The 18,676-nt window shown below is 35.9% G+C and overlaps 1 protein-coding gene across 4 annotated transcripts in view; it reads left to right on the top strand.

The window, feature by feature from the left end:
- Nucleotides 1-18,676, top strand: part of RTN4 (reticulon 4) — a 67,993-nt gene that overhangs the window by 42,392 nt on the left and 6,925 nt on the right. For all 4 annotated transcript variants that reach the window (XM_081254743.1, XM_081254744.1, XM_081254745.1 and 1 more), the window contains 2 exons: nucleotides 9,977-10,184; nucleotides 13,714-13,852. In XM_081254743.1, coding sequence (XP_081110869.1) covers nucleotides 9,977-10,184; nucleotides 13,714-13,852 — 347 coding nt within the window. The remainder of the gene's footprint in view (nucleotides 1-9,976; nucleotides 10,185-13,713; nucleotides 13,853-18,676) is intronic.

An 18,676-nucleotide genomic window follows, 5' to 3' on the forward strand; every position in this document is an offset into this window, starting at 1 on the left:
TACTGATAAATTCCTTTAAATACAAAATATGTGGTATGATGGAAAGAGTGAGACCTTCACAGTCAGACCTGAATTTCAATCAGTAACCCTGCACAATTTATTTAATAATACTTCTAAGCCTCAGTTGCCTTATGTATAAAGTGCAGATAATAAACACTTTATAGAGTTGTTGTGATTAATGATAATGTATATAAAGTACTTGCACAGCTCCTTGCTCAGAATAGGGGATTACTAAATTCTTATAGAAAGGGCAAATATAGAATTTATAGTAGTTTTATGTAAAATGTTTCTTCCTTAGGTGTGTGGTTGTTGAAATGGACAACATACTGTAAAGTTGTCAGAAGTAAGACAGGGAAGCTTTAGTGATGAAAGAGACAAGGACCTGAAATTGTATCTTTTAAAAACTCTAGCTACAGGATGAGGAGAGATGGCCAAGAGAGATGCTGGTTTGCCAGGTATTTGGTTGAGATACTTTGTAGCAATACTAGGTATCCTTCAACCTGAAACTTGCTAACTGAAACCAAGTTAGCAGTGCTTTCAGAGAAAGTTGAACTCACCTTTTAAAAAATCAGAGCTTAGTTAAGCATCGTATTTAATATTTGATTGCCCTGCTTCACTTTATCTCTTCAGACATTACTTTTATTTAGTGTGTTTAATTCATCAAGCATTTCCATGTGTGAAATCTCCTTTCATTTTCAACTAACTTGTTAGGTGGCTATCATTTTTCTAATTTTACATGATGGTAAGTAGAAGGAAGAAATAGGACTCAAGCTCCTCTTACCGTGTTTGCTGAAAGAGTTAAGCTCCCGCTCTGCACAGATATTTTTGTGGACCTTCACCTGTCATTTTTTAGCCAAGTGAATGGTTATTATATGGAGATAAGATGCTTACTATGTGGTAATAAATGATCAACTCTGAATTCTAGTCACTTTTCCTGGCAATTGGGAAGAATTTGATTTAAGGATTGTGATTTCTAATAAATACATATTTATTAATATAAAGACCATGGTTATGAAAAATAACAACTGAAAATTTAGTATCATTCTAATATTCATATATTTATTTATTAACTTCCTTTTTAACTGCCTTTCTCCCTTTCTCATTCTTCACCTGACTTTATTAAAGAGAACTTAATATTTGCTTTTGCTTAGGAAGTAGGCATTTTACTGCTAGCTGTTCCTTGTTCTCCCAGTATTTTGGGGACCACCTAGTTCAATGTTTTTTTCCACCCAGACAAAAGATTTAAAAACTGAAACCTGACTTCAGGCTGTTCAAGAAAGAGCTATAGTAAGAATTTGATTTGAGGCAAAGCGTAATTGGATGGCTCCTGCATGTAAGGCTGGCACTATTTTTAGCTATGACAGATGACAGTTTATGATTACCGGATGTAGGCAACTGGTCTTACTCTGCATTGGGCCAGAAGTGTTTCTTTTGAATAAGAGATGATAGTGTACTGAATTATTTTAAATTAAAATTTTAGTTTGATAAATTGCTACTGCTTAAAGCACTATCAAAATAAAGATTTTTCACATTTTCATTTGGAAAACAAAAGTGGGGAAGCACTGCAGGGAATAAGTCACCTTTTTCTAAGTGACAAAAATTTGTTTAAATTGATCAAAATTATTTAATAATCCATAAGCATCCTCCATTGTTGTAAGAGGAAAAAGCACTGTTAGATTAATTTCAGATCTTTAAAAGGATATTTCCTGAACATTTTATTTAAGAATAAAGTTTACGTCACAGTAGATTGCCTTGCATGATTAACACTTCATTCTGCAGTGTAGAAGGAAACTTCAGGAACCATGAAGGTTTAAATTTTCCTTGTACGAGCCCTTTGTCTTAATTTTGGTTTCCTAAGAATAAAGAGGCCATTGAACTCTTCCTTCATAAACAGAACTAACAAAGTGATTACAGAGGAATCCAAAGTTAGCATTTTAGTGACCCTATAGTTCTTATTTAAAGATGTCCTTTATTTTAATTTGAAAATATTACAGTCTTTAATTATTCTTAGGAATAGAAACATTTTAATCTGACCACTATTCAGACAGTGCAGCAAATATTAATGAAGCAGGTAATGAGAATATAAAGATGAAATGCATTTAGCAGTCCTTCAGGGTCTAGTAAGGAGAGACAAGCCTGTAAAACAATATTTACTGTTTTATAAATTATCTGAAAACATTGCTATTTGTTACTTAATAAGTGTGGATATCTGATGGTAGTTTAAATAAAACAAATGTTAAATCCAAAGCACAGAAACATTTTTTGAATGATTAGGATTAGTGCATGCTTTAAACTGGCATTAAGTGTGCATTCATTATAATCAATTAGTAATATTTATTGAAGGTTTAGTTGGTTCAGGCTTTGTGCTCAGCTCTGGAGATGTGGTAGGTAGTAAGATAAAATGCTGTCTTCTGGAGCTTACAACCTAGCAGAGAAACATGTTTAAAATGAGTTTTTTTTTTTTAAATTAAGTGTACATACAACTCATTGACTTTTAGTATATTTATGGAATTGTGCAGCCATCACCATCATTTAATTTCAGAACATTTTCATCCCCCCCCCACCAATAAAAAATCTTAAACCCATCATCAGTCACTCGCCATCTCTCCTCCTCCCAGTTACCGGCAACCACAAATCTACTTTCTGCCTCTGTAGAACTGCCTATTCTAGACACTTCATGTAAACAGAACCATACAACTGTGTAACCTTTTGTGTTTGCCTTCTTTAACTTAGCATAATATTTTCAAGGCTCATCCATGCTGCAGCATGTTATCAGTACTTCATTCCTTTTTATTGCCCAATAATATTCCATTGTATGAATATTTTGTTTATTCATTAGTTGATGGACATTTGGGTTGTTTCCTCTTTGGGTTATTATGAATAATGCTGCTGTGAACATTTGTGTACATAGATTTTTTTCTAATCTTTTGGGTGGAAATTCCTAGGTGTGGAATTGCTGTGTCATATGGTAACTCTCTGTTTAACTTTCTGAGGAATTGCCAAACAGTTTTTCACGGTGGCTGAATTTTACATTCCCATCAGCAATGTAAGAGGATTCCAATCATCATCACTCTTACCAACATTTGTCATTGTCCTTCTTTTTTATTTTAGCCATCCTAGTGTGTCTGAAGTGGTATCTGATTGTGGTTTTGGTTTGCATTTCTCTAATGACGATGTGACCATCTTTTCATTGCTTACTGGCGACTTGTATGTATTCTTCGGAGAAATTAATATTCAAATCCTTTGCCCATTTTTAATTGGTTTGTCTTTTTATTGTTGTTGTAAGAAGTTTTTTTAATATATTATGAATACAAGTCTTTTATCAGATATTTAATTTGTAAATATTTTCTCCCATTCTGTGGTTGAATTTTCACCTTGATAGTGTCCTTTAAAGCACAAAAGTTTTTAATTTATTGAGGTCAATTTATCTGGTTTTTTTTTAACTGCTTCTGCTGTTGGTGACATATGTAAGAAACCATTGCCTAATCCAAAATCATGAAGATTTATACCTATTTTTTTCTCCTAAGTTTTGTACTTTAAACTCGTTAGGTCTTTAATCCATTTTAAGTTAATTTTTGTATATGGTGTAATGTATGGATGCAACTTCAGTCTTTTGCAGTTAGATATCCAGTTGTCCCAGCACCATTTGTTGAAAAAACTATTCTTTTCCCCATTGAATGTCTTGGCATCCTTGTCAAAATCAGTTGACCATAATGTAAATGTAATTTCTGGACTCTTCATTTTATTCCATAATCTAACTGTCCATCCTTCTGCAGCTACCAAACTGATTACTGTAGCTTTGTTGGAAGTTTTGAAAAGGGGAAGTGTGAATTCTCCAACTTTGTTGTTTTTCAGAATTGTTTTTGGCTACTCTGGATCTCTTGCATTTCTATAGGAATTCTGCAACTGGTATGTCAGTTTTTGCTAAAAGGCAGCTAGGATTTTGATAGAGATTGCTCTGTAGATCAATTACCATTTTAATAATAATGCCTTTTAATCTGTAAACATGGGATGTCTTTCCATTTATTTGTCTTCTTTAATTTCTTTCAACAATATTTTGTAGTTTCTGATATTTTGTAGTTTTCAGTTTCTGAGTCACTCTTTTTAAACTCTTTTTGATGCTATTGTAAATGGAATTTTCTTAATCCATTTTCAGACCGTTTGTTGCTAGTATAGAAATACAATTGATTTTTGTATATTGATTTTTTTTCTTTTCTTTTTTTTTTTTTTTATCCTACAACCTTTCTGGACTTGTTCATTAGTTCTAGTAGCTTTTTGGTGGATTTCTTAGGATTTTCCACCTACAACATCATGTTATTTGCAAATAGAGATTGTTGAATTTCTTCCTTTACAATCTGCATATCTTTTAATTTTTTTTCTTGACTAATTGCCCTGCCTCCATACCCCCAGGACAGTGTTGAATAGAAGTTGAAAGAGGGGATATCCTACCTTAGTTCTTGGCCTTAGTGGGTGGGAACGCTTTCAGTCTTTCACCATTAAGAATGATGTTAGCTGTGGGTTTTTTGTAGATAACCTTTATCAGCTTGAGGACATTTCTTCTATTCCTATTCCTACTTTGTCAGGTGTTTTTATAATGAAAGGGTCTTGGATTTTGTCAGATGCTTCTTCTGTGTCTAGTTGTGATGGTCAAGTGGGGTTTCGTCCTTGATTCTTTTAATATGGTTATTATTGATTGGTTTTCATACATTGAACCAACCTTGTATCCCTGTGATAAATACCACTTGGCCATGGTGTATAATCCTTTTTATGTGTTGCTAGATTCAGATTGCTAGTACTTTGTTGAGGATTATTTTGTCTGTATTCATAAGGAATCTTGGTCTGTAGTTTTCTTTTCTTGTGATGTCTGCCTGTTACTGAGCAAACATCTAAATTAACTAATGGATATAAATTTCTTGATGGATATTAGAAGCAATAGTATTTCAATATATTTCTCAGAAAGGTTTTTTTTTTTTTTTTTGGCGGTACGCGGGCCTCTCACTGTTGTGGCCTCTTCAGTTGCGGAGCGCAGGCTCCGGATGTGCAGGCTCAGCGGCCATGGCTCACGGGCCTAGCCGCTCCGCGGCATGTGGGATCTTCCCGGATCGGGGCACAAACCCATGTCCCCTGCATCGGCAGGTGGACTCTCAACCACTGCACCACCAGGGAAGCCCTCAGAAAGGGTTTTAATAAAACTTTGTGACTCCCTCCATTGAGAATCAACAATCCTGGATAAACTTAATCTTCCAAAGTTTTTTCATTTAAACCAATTTAAGGAATCTGAGACCTGAAATATTTGTGAGTGTCAATTAAGGTGGCTAGAAACTAATATTTTTTCATCCTTACAGCTTCACTAGCAATTTCTTAAATTCCTTTACAAAAAAAGATTGAAATCCTTCTATACTTTGCACAATGACTGTGATAACAGTATAGATTGCCTCTCAGACCTTCCTATTCTAGGAAATATTACTTTTGTCTTACATGTGCCTATCGGTTCATAGTTGTCCTGTCTCTCTTGACTCTTTTAACCTTTGTTCCTCCTCTGTGCTTTAAGCCTCCACCAGGGCATCCCTGGGGCTTATTTCCACAAGATTCATGGTATCTGCTTTGAGAACTCTTGTATAGCTATTTATGTATTTTCATACAATATGTATCGACTTGCATACAAGATTTTCAGAGCTCTTCCATTTATTGAAAAGATCTCATTTCTAGGAACCATTTAATAGGTGGAAAGGAAGCAGTAGGTTATGGTTTACTGTACTTTCATGCAGTTAGATTTATATTAGGCTGCAGTCACTGTATACTGCTGGATCATATAGATGACTATTCCCATATCATCAACTTTGGGGAAATTGCCTTTATTATACTCAAAGCACCAGAATTTTAACTATCAGCTGTATGTAAATATTAAGCTAGCAGGGAGGGTATTCTCTTCCCAATAGGAAAGCCTACTGGGAAAACCACACTCTTAATCAGATTCACATGGTTCTTAAAAGATGCTTTCAACAGCTTGATTAATTATAGTTTTCTACTATGGAAACATACAGGTCAAGAATATTGGAATAGAGCTCTTTTCTCCTTTTTGGATTTAACTGTAGGTGAAGTATATATATTAAAATTTACAAGTTCCTTATCAATTAACCTATCTTGTTAATTTTACTTTCTTCTTGGCCTTTATGATTCATCTCACATGTAATAATTATCTGCTTATACTCTGCCTATTCATTATACGTGCAGATGTGTAACATTTTGAAGGACTTTAATGTGCTGAGCCTTTAATTTGGCATCATACATGAGGAGTGTGAGCTTTATCAATAGGAAGCCTGTGTTAAAAAATCATGTTCTACCACTTATTAATTAAATGATTTGGGTCCAGTCATATAAGAGCTGGCTCTCACTTTCTTGTCTGAAAGCCTGTCTCATAGGGTTTTAAAAATTGAAAGAGGTAATGTCTACAGACAGTATTTGGTATAATTTAAGTGCCCAGTAAATGTTGACTCAGGAAATAAAGGGGTATGTGGAGAATGTAGATCAGCAACCTGGAAAACATTTCTCAGGCGTAAAAAGTGTACAGCTTTTCAGTCTTTTTTTGGCGCCTCTCATACTGTTGTCATAGTGACATAGTTCATGATCGCTTGAAAAATTATAGGAATATGAATTTGTTGTTTTCCTAAAGCTTTAATAATGTTTGACCAAAAAAGAAAGAGTTTCTAGGAAGGTTCATTTCAAAAAGACTGATATAAATAAAAATATTTAAGCCTCTCTCCCCCCAGTAAATCTAGATCGAGAAAGGAAGCAGATATTTTAAAATTTTATTTGGCACAGATAATACAGCATTAAATCTCACTAATTTGGACGCACTGACTAGGAATTTGAATGCAAGATTGATATGTGTCTTTGTACTAACTGTGAATCATGTTAGTTTCTGTGAGTCTAGAGGAAGTAGAGCCTCATCCAAAGTTATACAACGCAGAGCCAGTACTAGGATGTGGGTCTCTTGAGACCCAGTCACTGATATTTCCTTGCACCATAGCCATCTATATAGAAGTCATAGACTACTTATCAATAGTTCTTATCTAGTCATTGAAACTGTTCAAACAGTAACTATTTTATTAGGTAATTTGGTTAGACGTTAATATATGTTGTATATGCCTCTAAGTCTAAAGTCATTTATTTCATAATCAGGTTTTACTGACTAGTTTTCTTTTTAGCATCTTTATTGGAGTATAATTGCTTTACAATGGTGTGTTAGTTTCTGCTGTATAACAAAGTGAACCAGCTATACGTATACATATATCCCCATATCCCCTCCCTCTTGCGTCTCCCTCCCACCCTCCCTATCCCACCCCTCTAGGTGGACACAAAGCACGGAGCTGATCTCCCTGTGCTATGCAGCTCCTTCCCACTAGCTATCTGTTTTACATTTGGTAGTGTATATATGTCCATGCCACTCTCTCACTTTGTCCCAGCTTACCCTTCCCCCTCCCCATGTCCTCCAGTCCATTCTCTACGTCTGCTTCTTTATTCCTGTACTGACTAGTTTTTAATGATGGTAAGGAATAGTGAGGATATCTGCATTTATTTATTTATTTATTTTATTTTTTTTGTGTGTGGTACGCGGGCCTCTCACTGCTGTGGCCTCTCCCGTTGCGGAGCACAGGCTCCGGACGCGCAGGCTCAGCGGCCATGGCTCACGGGCCCAGCCGCTCCGCGGCATGTGGGATCTTCCCGGACCAGGGCACGAACCTGTGTCCCCTGCATCGGCAGGCGGACTCTCAACCACTGCGCCACCAGGGAAGCCCTCTGCATTTATTTTTTTTATCACTAACAGTGATTTTGAAGGTTAATAAATGTTTTGGAGCACTTTGAGGACCAGACATTTTTTTACAAAGGAGGGTTTTTTTCATATAAAAGTAGGTTTGTGGTGTACCTTACTTGCTCATTCTTCTAGGTTGTCAACTTTTAGGTGCCCTATAATAGTGAAAACGTAGATAAGTTTTAAAATCCTTGTCCATGTGGTTTATAAAGTAACATGTTTGTGACATAACACAGCAATACAGTTTATTTAAAGTTACTCATAGGTTGACATTTTGTTTTCTTTTTCTCTGTATATATATATATATATATATATATTTTTTTTTTTTTGCGGTACGCGGGCCTTTCACTGTTGTGGCCTCTCCCGTTGCGGAGCACAGGCTCCAGACGTGCAGTCTCAGCGGCCATGGCTCACGGGCCTAGCCGCTCCGCAGCATGTGGGATCTTCCCGGACCAGGGCACGAACCCGTGTCCCCTGCATCGGCAGGCGGACTCTCAACCCCTGCGCCACCAGGGAAGCCCCAGGTTGAGTTTTTTGAACGGTATCAGCTCAATGAATGTTTGCTGAATGTCAGAAAACTATTAGCATTGCTTTTATTTCTTTATTCAGTGTTTATTATTCATAGTGTAGATACACTATTTCAAATTCTGGTCCGGTCGCAGTTGTGTTACTGTCGTGGTACAGTAGTAGAAACTAGTTGAATCGAACAAAACTGATGTAGATGTTTTTGGCAGAGTTGGAGCAAACTTGAAATAGGGAAAACTTAAATAAATAGTTGAAATCAGAATTTGAAAACAAAGCCGTAAATCATATATAGGATGTTAAATTAATAGCATTCAAATCAAATCCGGTTTAGGAGAATGGAATAAATGTTCCCATAATAAATGTTGTTGAATCCCTGCTATGTGAGACACACTGTGATGGGCATTTAAAATATCTTAATCAGTATTCAAATGATATTTACTATTGGGAATTTAGGGCTTCATAATAATATCTAACATTTTACAGTTCACGTGCATAATTTTTCCCACAAAAGTACCCTTAACAGTAAAGGAAAGTCAAATACCTTCGAGGACCTGGGGATCAAGACCAAAGCAGCCCCCAGAAATGTGATTTTTCTTTGTCACCTCCTTCATCTTAAAAATGAACAAATATTTAAAATTGTACTCGAGAGTATATCCATATTTATTTTACTGTAAGATTTCTCCCCCCACCCTAACTGTCCACAGTCCAGAAAGAGATGAGTTATGTTTAGCCTGTGAATTCAAGAGCCCCTTGGCACACTGCAGAATTCTCCTTGGGTTGTACATAACCTCATCTTGAAACCACAGGTCTCTGGTTATTTGATCCCCGCAGTGGCCTGTGTCCATGGGCCAAGAGCAGACTTGCTAGGTTAAGCTTTGTCTGATTCCTTACTATTAATAAACGTTATATAACACTGCAACACATTTTTTCTTTGATACCTAAAGTTTTATGGCATTGCATGTACCTCTTCCTAGAGGGAAATAGCTTTTTGGGTAATCTAAAGGCTGTTTCCCTCTGTTATTTGCTTTGCAGGAAATTTTTGTTTAATGATAGCCAAGTTAGGTTACAATTTTGTTAAGTTTCTCAGAGATCTTTTAAAAGCAGAGCTGTAAAACTCATCTGTGTAGTTTTTAGTGAAGTTTTAGTTTCTTGGCATGTTTTTTGAGTTAGTGATTTTTCTGCAGATAAATATATTTTTGTGTCACTGAAATATCTTATTTTAGTGAGTGCATAAGATACTTTTTCTGTTATTTGAATATATGTATCGTGCATTTTGTGAAGATAAAAACCCTCAAGATGATTTTTAAGAAGCCTCTTGTTTTAGATTAGGTGTCCTGCTGTGTTGGGCTTGAGAGATTTAATAATATTGTAGAGCCAGGATGACTTGGACATGTAGGAAATAGATTTGAATGAGAAATATTTTATGGTAAGTGGAAATCAATATAAGGTGTTATGCCAATATACAGCTTGGGGGGGGTTAAAATTTAGCTTATAAAGTTAATCTTTCTGTAGTATTTTAGATTTTGGTTTTGCTTTATCTAGAGGCCTTTTTTACTTTTGTGGGTGGAGTAAATATAAATGTGCCAAATACAAATGGGTAATGTTCTAATTTCAGATTTCTTCTTTTTAAATTTTTAGTTGTTGACCTTCTCTACTGGAGAGACATTAAGAAGACTGGAGTGGTGTTTGGTGCCAGCTTATTCCTGCTGCTTTCATTGACGGTATTCAGCATTGTGAGTGTAACGGCCTACATTGCCTTGGCCCTGCTCTCTGTGACTATCATCTTTAGGATATATAAGGGTGTGATCCAGGCTATCCAGAAATCTGATGAAGGCCACCCATTCAGGTGAGATGTTTGGAAAACAAGGCACACGTTGGCAGCACTATAAACAAGAGTAGTATTGAGACTTCACTCTGCTCTCTGTAGAGTTACAGGCATGCATTTTTTACTGCTAAAAGATAATTGCAAATGTTTGCTGAAAACCTATACGAAAAGCATCTGCTTTTGAGATTTCCTAACAGTCATTTCATAGGCTCATGATGGAAAAGACTGGGTTTATGTATCATTCGCCTAACTCTACTACTTGTTAGTAATATTTATTTATTAGAAGTAGGTATTGGTTACCTAATTTTACTTTTTTGGAAGCTGTATCTTTTTAACATGTTTGCGATTGGTGAGAGTTATATTTTCTTCATTGCTTACTTTTTATGCTATCTGATATTAGAAATACCTTTCTTTCCAATAGTATGTTAATGTTTTCTGTTATGCTTCCTCGTCATGTCTATGTCTTTTCCTACCATTCCTTCTCTATCTAGTTTCTTCTTCTCCTTCCCTAAGGCATTACTTTTGTATTATCCTTTGGATAGCTCCTTTATTTCAGCATCTCCTTGTCTCTAAACCGTCATCTTCTTACCTTATTTTGACAAGTAGCATTATCTCTGCAATTGCTAATGGGGTGGACGCACCTCAGCTTGGGTCTTCTGACCTCACTTCATACTCATCACGTTCCCCACTCTCACCTCCCTTTAAAAATTGAGATAAGTGTAATTCACATACTATAAAATTCAGTGGTTTTCAGTATATTCACTGAATTATGCAACTGTCACCATCTCATTCCAGACATTTTTATCACACCCAAAAGACACTCTGCATCAGTACTTCTTGCAGTAACTCCCCACCCAGCCCCCCACAGCCACTAATTCATCATGTCTTTAAATGAGTCTTTTATCTCAGACTTGTCAATTTCTATCAGTTAACACCACTATTATCCTAATTTCAGGCTCCCGGTTTTCATGAAACTATGAGAATAGATACTACTCCATTTTACAGATGGGGAAACAAACTTTGAATTCAGTAACTTGAAATTGCAACTTCAAAATAGCAGAGTTATATCATGCCACAAATCGTAAAGGAATATGATTTTTAATTAGTTACAATGAAATATATAAAAACATAGTCAAGCCAACAATTCTAAATTATCTATAAATTTTACATATTGTTTGATTTTTAAAAAAGACTTTTAGAAGAAACTAGTGATTTCTTTTTCTTTATTTCCTTAGAAACACTGTCCTTAGCTCAAAGGCCTTTTATGGTTATTATAAAGTAAATTCAGCCAACATGCCAATTTAATAAGCCTTTTGGACAGTTTTCCAAGTTCTCCAGTCACATTAGTAAAGTTAATATCATACAGTTCTTACGTAATAACCTGTGGTCATTGGAAAATAGTGATGACTGTGCTGGTATTACATTAATATCACATAAATGGCAGTTGAATGAATGTAAATATCCACAGGGTGTCATTGACGGAGAGTGCTGCCTTGTGGCCTGCTGGCCAGGCATCTTGTCTTCAGCAGGAACAAAAGCAGTGGTACAAAGCAGAATACCAGCTAAAGTCGTATCAGCCACTTTTCTATATTTCTTAAAGCTGCATAAATAAATTTTTGCTGATTTAAGGGTAGGTGTGAATGACCGTTTTTAACTTGATAATAATAACTTGCTATTTGTTGGCTAATAAATAACAAGCGTCCTATGCTAGACATTGTACTAATGAAGATATATTCCTAGTCCTTGACAGTTTATACTCTAGTAGAAAAAAATATACAAGTATACACATGTTTATATTTCAGGGCTGGATATGGTAATTGCTATAAGAGTAATACAAAAGAAAGCATTGTTAGAGTTACATAGTAGGGTTGGGAGAGGCATCGTGTATGGATGGAATTTGAGATGGTGCTGACTGATGGTGTGCTATCTCCAGAGGTGAGAGGAGAGCAGTGTGGATTGGGAAAACAGTGTGAGGAATAAAACTTCACATTAAGATGAAAAATGTTTGGTGAATGGCTCAAGTTTGAGCTACAACATTGTAGTGAGAAATAAGGTTGGAAGGATTTAGGAGGGCTGTGGTTGAAAAGTTGGAACCATAGAATCATAGAATGTTTGAGTCTTAATGGATTTAGGAAGTCTGTTTTTTAATTTTGTAGAGTTGGAACCATGACCCAAAGAAGTTCAATGCCTTTTGCAAGGTTACATAGCTAGGTGGTAGCATGTTTCCCAATTCCCACCTGAGTTCAACCTAAATAGCACTATTTAGTATAGCTCAAATAAAACGAATCTGGCATTGGCTGAAGGAGTGAATCAGAAGATAGAGACTGGTTTGGACACTGATAGACTATTCCAATTTTTAAATAATGCGCACTTAAACTATAGTGATGGTATAGAAAATGAAAACGAGAAGGCACAGGGCTTCCCTGGTGGCGCAGTGGTTGAGAGTCCGCCTGCCGATGCAGGGGACACGGGTTCGTGCCCCCGTCTGGGAAGATCCCATATGCCGCGGAGCGGCTGGGCCCGTGAGCCATGGCCGCTGAGCCTGCACGTCCGGAGCCTGTGCTCCGTAACGGGAGAGGCCACAACAGTGAGAGGCCCGCGTACCGCAAAAAACAAAAAAACAAAAAAATGAGGAAGCACATTTGGGGCATATTTCAGGGGTAAAACTATGAGACAAGGAGTTATCAAAGAGGACTGTAATTTCCAGTGTAACTAGGGTCCACGGATATGGGGAGTTTTTGAGGAGGGACTGGGTAAAGAGTTGCTTCCAACAGATAAGAGAGAATCCTTAGCACTTCTGATTGCTCTAAGATAAATGGCTTCTTTGAAACAGTAACTAATGAAACAATTCCTTGCATTCCTGCCTACTTGACTTTTCCCCCCATTACAGTTGTCTTCTTAAATTTTAACAATTCCAGCTGTATTTCAGTATAGATTGGGGCATCTAAATGGACAGTAACAATTGTGTTTTACTGAGATTGCCTTTTGACTTTTGGCAGCCGTTTCACAATTGGGGGCTTGACTTATTGGATAGTTTCCCCTAAAGATTAGGCTGAGAGAGTATAGTATTTGGAAATGAGTAGAAGTTTTGTTATAGGAAAACTTGATGAGATAACATTATGTCCTCCTGAAAAAACCAAATCCATAATAATAACTACCACTTATTGAGTGCTTCTTTGTGCCTGATTGTGTTAAGCACATTACTCATTGAAATCTCAAGATAATCTCCATTGTATAAGTGAGGAAACTGAGGTTAGAGGGATGACTAAATTACTTTCAAAACGTTACACAGCCAGGTAAGTGGTAGAGCTTAAGATTCAAGCTCAGATAGGTCTGATTTCAAAGCGTATGCTTGTTTTCTATACCCGCGTTATCAATGAAATACCCCATGCTTGGTGAGTTTTTACATTGTGCTTAATTTGGAAAGAGTAGGCTTCCATAGTAAAATATTTTACTAATGTCCTCTTTTACAGATATATAATTGCTGATTGACAGACATCCAAGGAAAGTCATCCAGTCAGTGACAGTTATGATGTGTTTTGTTTTCTAGGGCGTATTTGGAATCTGAAGTTGCTATATCTGAGGAGTTGGTTCAGAAGTACAGTAATTCTGCTCTTGGCCATGTGAACTGCACGATAAAAGAACTCAGACGCCTCTTCTTAGTTGATGATTTAGTTGATTCTCTGAAGGTAAGTTTACTTGCTTTCCATTTTTTGGCATACCCAGAATTTAATATCAGAGTTAAGAGAGTAAAATTCTATTTTCTATATTAAAGTAAATGATAAAGATGTAATGAATTCATTACTGTAAACTTGGGTTCCAAAATTCAGAATCTGATCAAATATTTAAGATGGAGGAAAGACAATTCCTTTTTTTTTTTTTTTTTTTTTTTTTTTTTTTTTTTTCTTTTTGCGGTATGTGGGCCTCTCACTGCTGCGGCCTCTCCCGCCGCGGAGCACAGGCTCCGGACGCGCAGGCCCAGCGGCCATGGCTCACGGGCCCAGCCGCTCCGCGGCATGTGGGATCCTCCCAGACCGGGGCACGAACCCGCGTCCCCTGCATCGGCAGGCGGACCCCCAACCACTGCGCCACCAGGGAGGCCGACAATTCCTTTTTAAAGGAAAATGTTATAAAGTCATACTTTTGGAAATCATAAGGATTAAAAGTGAGAAGATTAAAGAGAGTTTTGACTGTAAGAATAAAGATTATCTAATAGAGTTATAACCAGATATGATTTCATCTGCTTGACTTTGTTTTAGAGTCTAGCACTTAATTTCTTAGCTTGTGTGTGATTCATTCATACATATAAGCTATTTCATATTTTTTATACTTTCTTGGGATCTTTATTCTGGAAAAACTTTAATATTCTGAAACACTTCCAACTAATCACCAGTTGGTAAACTTAGGAATTTTCTTTAGTTTTTGGATCTTGCTACATAGCAGCTGTTAGAGTCTCACCTTGCAAGTAAGCTCCCCAAAGTTCAGACTGATTTAAAACGAGCACTAAACTCGTCATGTAATGTGAACCCCAAGCACTGGGACTTTAGTGCTTTTCCTTTATGTGGAACCTGCCGTTTGTGTTGTGTGTATTATTGCCTGTGACTTAAGACGGACTTGTTTCCAGTCTAAGCCTGGGTAGAAATGTACTGTGGTAGTAATTACCATAATTTCTCTTTTCCAATAGATATGTGCAAGTTTGCAATTTACTGTGCAAACCAAGGATGTCATAGCAATTGGATGATTGGGTCTTTAGATTCTGTGAAACAATTTCTGAACTGGTCAGAATAGGTTTAAATGCTCAAAATGCTTTTGACAAATACCTTAGCTTTAATAGGCCAGTAAATGGACATTATTTTCAGCTGTTTGCTTCTCTCAGTTTATTAAGGCTTGGAACGTCCGTTACTAATAATATTAATGGTAAATAATTTAGTTAACTTTTATTATTATCTTTTGTGTAGATTGCTTGCATTTAGTGACTCATTCTGTAGTAGTGCTTTGAAATAGTCTGATGTCAGTCTGTAAATAAAAAGATCATAGTTATGTCATTTGGGATGTTTGATTAGTTTCAAAAGGGGACAAATAATATTTGGGAGTAAATCAAATAGAACCTTGTACACATGGGTCCTAGAAGAAACCAGCTCCTGTTTATTGAAGTGGTATTCACAATATATAGCTTGAGTGCTCGGGTAGAACATGTTTGAAAAATTATTGAGGGGAAGGTACTAGTGCAGTTTAAGGTGAGGGTTGTGCGGGTAGGGGTTGATTGAGAAGGAACACTGTAAATAGTGATAACAGAGCTTCAAACAGCAAAGGGCCATCTCTGAATTTGGCAGTCACAAATTGTTGGTGGGGCTGGCTTCAAACAAAGGCATCATGAAACTTGATTGAGGAGTCACTGTTTTTATAGACTTAATAAAAACTGCAACAAAAATAAACTAAAAGTCATCATATTTGCAGCGTATAGCAGTGAAGGTAGCTATGTATGTCTAATTTAACACTTTTCTTGAGAGAAGAGGCATTCTTGAAGATACCTGTTTAAAAAGAAAACAAATTGATCTGGGAATGATTCATTCATTGTATTCCAGTTTTTACAAATTACAATTTAAAGTTTCCCCTTGTCTTTAATCGGTTGAAAACTTATTTGTTCTTTCAGAGTTTATTGTCATCTATACACAGTCCTCTGTGTAGACAGTTATGTAGGTGTGGAAATATTTGCAAAGGCTAAGGAAGTGAGAAAATGTTAGAGGAGGACTGATTAAATACTTTAGAAAGCCTTTAAAATCTGATTTGCACAGGTATTTGAAAATAGAATATGAGGAAACTTTATTAATAAATTACATTTATGAGATAAATTCCTTTTGCTGTTAAATCTCATTTTTAAAATTTCTTTTGAAAATTACCTTGGGTTTTTTGGGTTTTTTTTTAAACAATTGTGTTATTATGAGGAAGCTAGCATAAATGAGAAAAACAACTGGGTAAATTCTTGCCTTGAGTGATTTTGCTAATTTGAAAGTAATGGGAAGTGGCACATAACGAGATAGGTTACTTTCTGGAATGCTTTATTTTTATGAGTTTTTCTTATATTTTTAGAACATTCTTTATTTCTTAATATTGGGGGAAAAAGTTGCATTAGAAGTGTAGTTTACTACTTTTTCTCCTTAAGGATTAGAAAAGAGAAAAATAAAACTTATTTTTTTTACTAAGTTTAAACTAAGTTTTAAAAAACTTAGTTTTTTATTAAGTTTAAAACTTATTTTTTTATTAAGTTCTTTTGAATGGTTTTCCCGAGTAGTGTTTTTGGCAAGCCCAGAGCACAAGGAAAGCTGCTTGGTGACTTCTCCAGATGGCAATTCATTCAGGGCTCCAAATAAATAACAGTTGTTTCAACATATTAACACTTAGAATGAATTTTGCATTTAGGTCTCAAAATCCGTTGAGGCAAAGAATAAGGTAGGGTGTTAGTCTTATTCTCCCAATGCAAAACCCTCTGATAATATACTCGAAGGTTCTTCCTAGATAAACTTTGTGGTTCTTTGTGATTCTTCATGGGGGGACTTTTAAACCTTATGTCATTGTGTGTGAGTAGTATAGATTTCATTTGTTTCTTTTCACTGAATTAAGGGTACTATAGAAACACAGGATACTTGCTTAATATGTCTTAATTGGGAAAAGCTGAGAAAAAAACAACACTTGTCTCTTTTCAAAATGACTTAATAGTATTCTTTTTCTAGAGAGAGTTCCTTGAGCATTTGCCACTCTTATCCCCTATAGTTTTTGTTCATATAGAGAGCATTTTTAAAAAGAAAATTATTTTCCCTCTAACTCTGCTACTTTTTGCCTTTGGGCTACAGCAGTTGGCAGGAGAATCATATTCTTCCTCCCTAAAGCAAGCAAAAATGGTTTTTGCAGTTCTTTTTTTTTCTTTCACTTTTTCATTGTAAAGGAAAAATCAGTTTGCTCTGTTAAACTGATTTTATTTCCGTATATTCAGATTTTAAATTTGGAAAGCTTGCTAATAAACAGCCCCAGTCTCTCCAGTTTCCAGATGAATTTGTGATCTTGTTAAATAACAGTTTTAAAAAAAATTATAGGATCCAGCTTTTGATTGGGATTACTTTTATCATGGTTCATAGCTAGGAAAACGGAAACCACCCTGATTTCAAGAAAATGCAGTGGGAATTAGTCTCATTTATAAATCTTTTTTCATTTAGAAAATTGACATTGTATCAAGCTCTGTGGCTTTTTAAAAATAATAGCTTTTTAAAATTTGAAAGAGGTTTCTCTATAACTCACTGTCTTTATAAGTATTTCATGCCCTCAAATTTATATAATCTACATTGTGAGATTCTGGGTCATAATCACTGCTACTTCTATTTGAAACCTTCTTCCTCAGAAGTTAAAAAATATAGAGCCACTATTCTTAGCATGTGAAATTTTTCTTCTCTTTGCTTATTATCATTTTTTTGGTGCTGTGAGAGAGAGGCTATTCTATACGTTATTGTAAAGAAATAACCAAACCCCAAGGTTCATCAGGCCTGTTGGAAAAGATTTGATGTGAGTTGGTGGTTAATCATTTGTGCCTGGTCTAGATGTCTTTTTGGTGGTTGACTTGGACAAATAAAAATAAGACATGTTCTGCAGATTTCTCCTTTTAAATTCTTGTGTACAGTTGACCCTTAAACAATGTGGGGATTAGGAGCACTGACCCTCCTCACAGTTGAAAATCCATGTACAGTTTATAGTTGGCTCTCCATATCCCCGGTTCCTCCTCATCCAAGGCTCCCCTGTATCTGCGGTTCCTCTGGTATCCCTCGTTCCATATTCATGGGTTCAACCAACTGTGGATTGTGTAGTACTGTAGTATTTACTATTGAAAAAAATATGCTGACAAGTGGACCTGGTAGTTCAGACTCTTGTGTTCAAAGGTCAACTGTAATTGTTCCATTTGTTTTGATTTTTTGCAGTTACCTGCAAGCTTCTAAATCCTAGAAAAGATTTCAACTGTCCATAGATTGAGCAACAATCCATTTCCCAAAAGATTAATTCTAGTCAAATATTATGGGCAAAATCACTGAAAAAATATTTCTAATTCCATTCAGTAGGATTTATTTCAAACAGTAGTATAAAATTTTACCACAGGCAAATGTTTTGATCAATCCTCAGGATTTGTTTTAAAGTGGGTTTGTTATGTTGCATGCCAGACATAAGGTAAGGGGAGGAGAATGAATGGAAAGGGAAGTAAAGGAGGAGTGTTCTCTAGTAAAATTAAGCTGTGAAAGCTGTATATGTGTCCTTTTCTTGAGGAGCCTAGTGTATATCACTTTATTAGTCTCTGAGAAGTCCAGAAGAGCCCGGATAAGTTTCTTTAACCTAGTGATACTCGTCAACTGTGTTTAAATAACCCATTACCACCAGAAAACTAGTATAAGATAGTTGAACAAATTTAAACCACCGAGTTAAGGTTTAATTCCATTTCTGTGAGTGACCTTCTGTGTAAGCTGTCTTTGAAAGGG

This window comes from Mesoplodon bidens (assembly GCF_964165515.1).
Source record: "Mesoplodon bidens genome assembly, chromosome: 14".
Lineage (NCBI taxonomy): Eukaryota > Metazoa > Chordata > Mammalia > Artiodactyla > Ziphiidae > Mesoplodon > Mesoplodon bidens.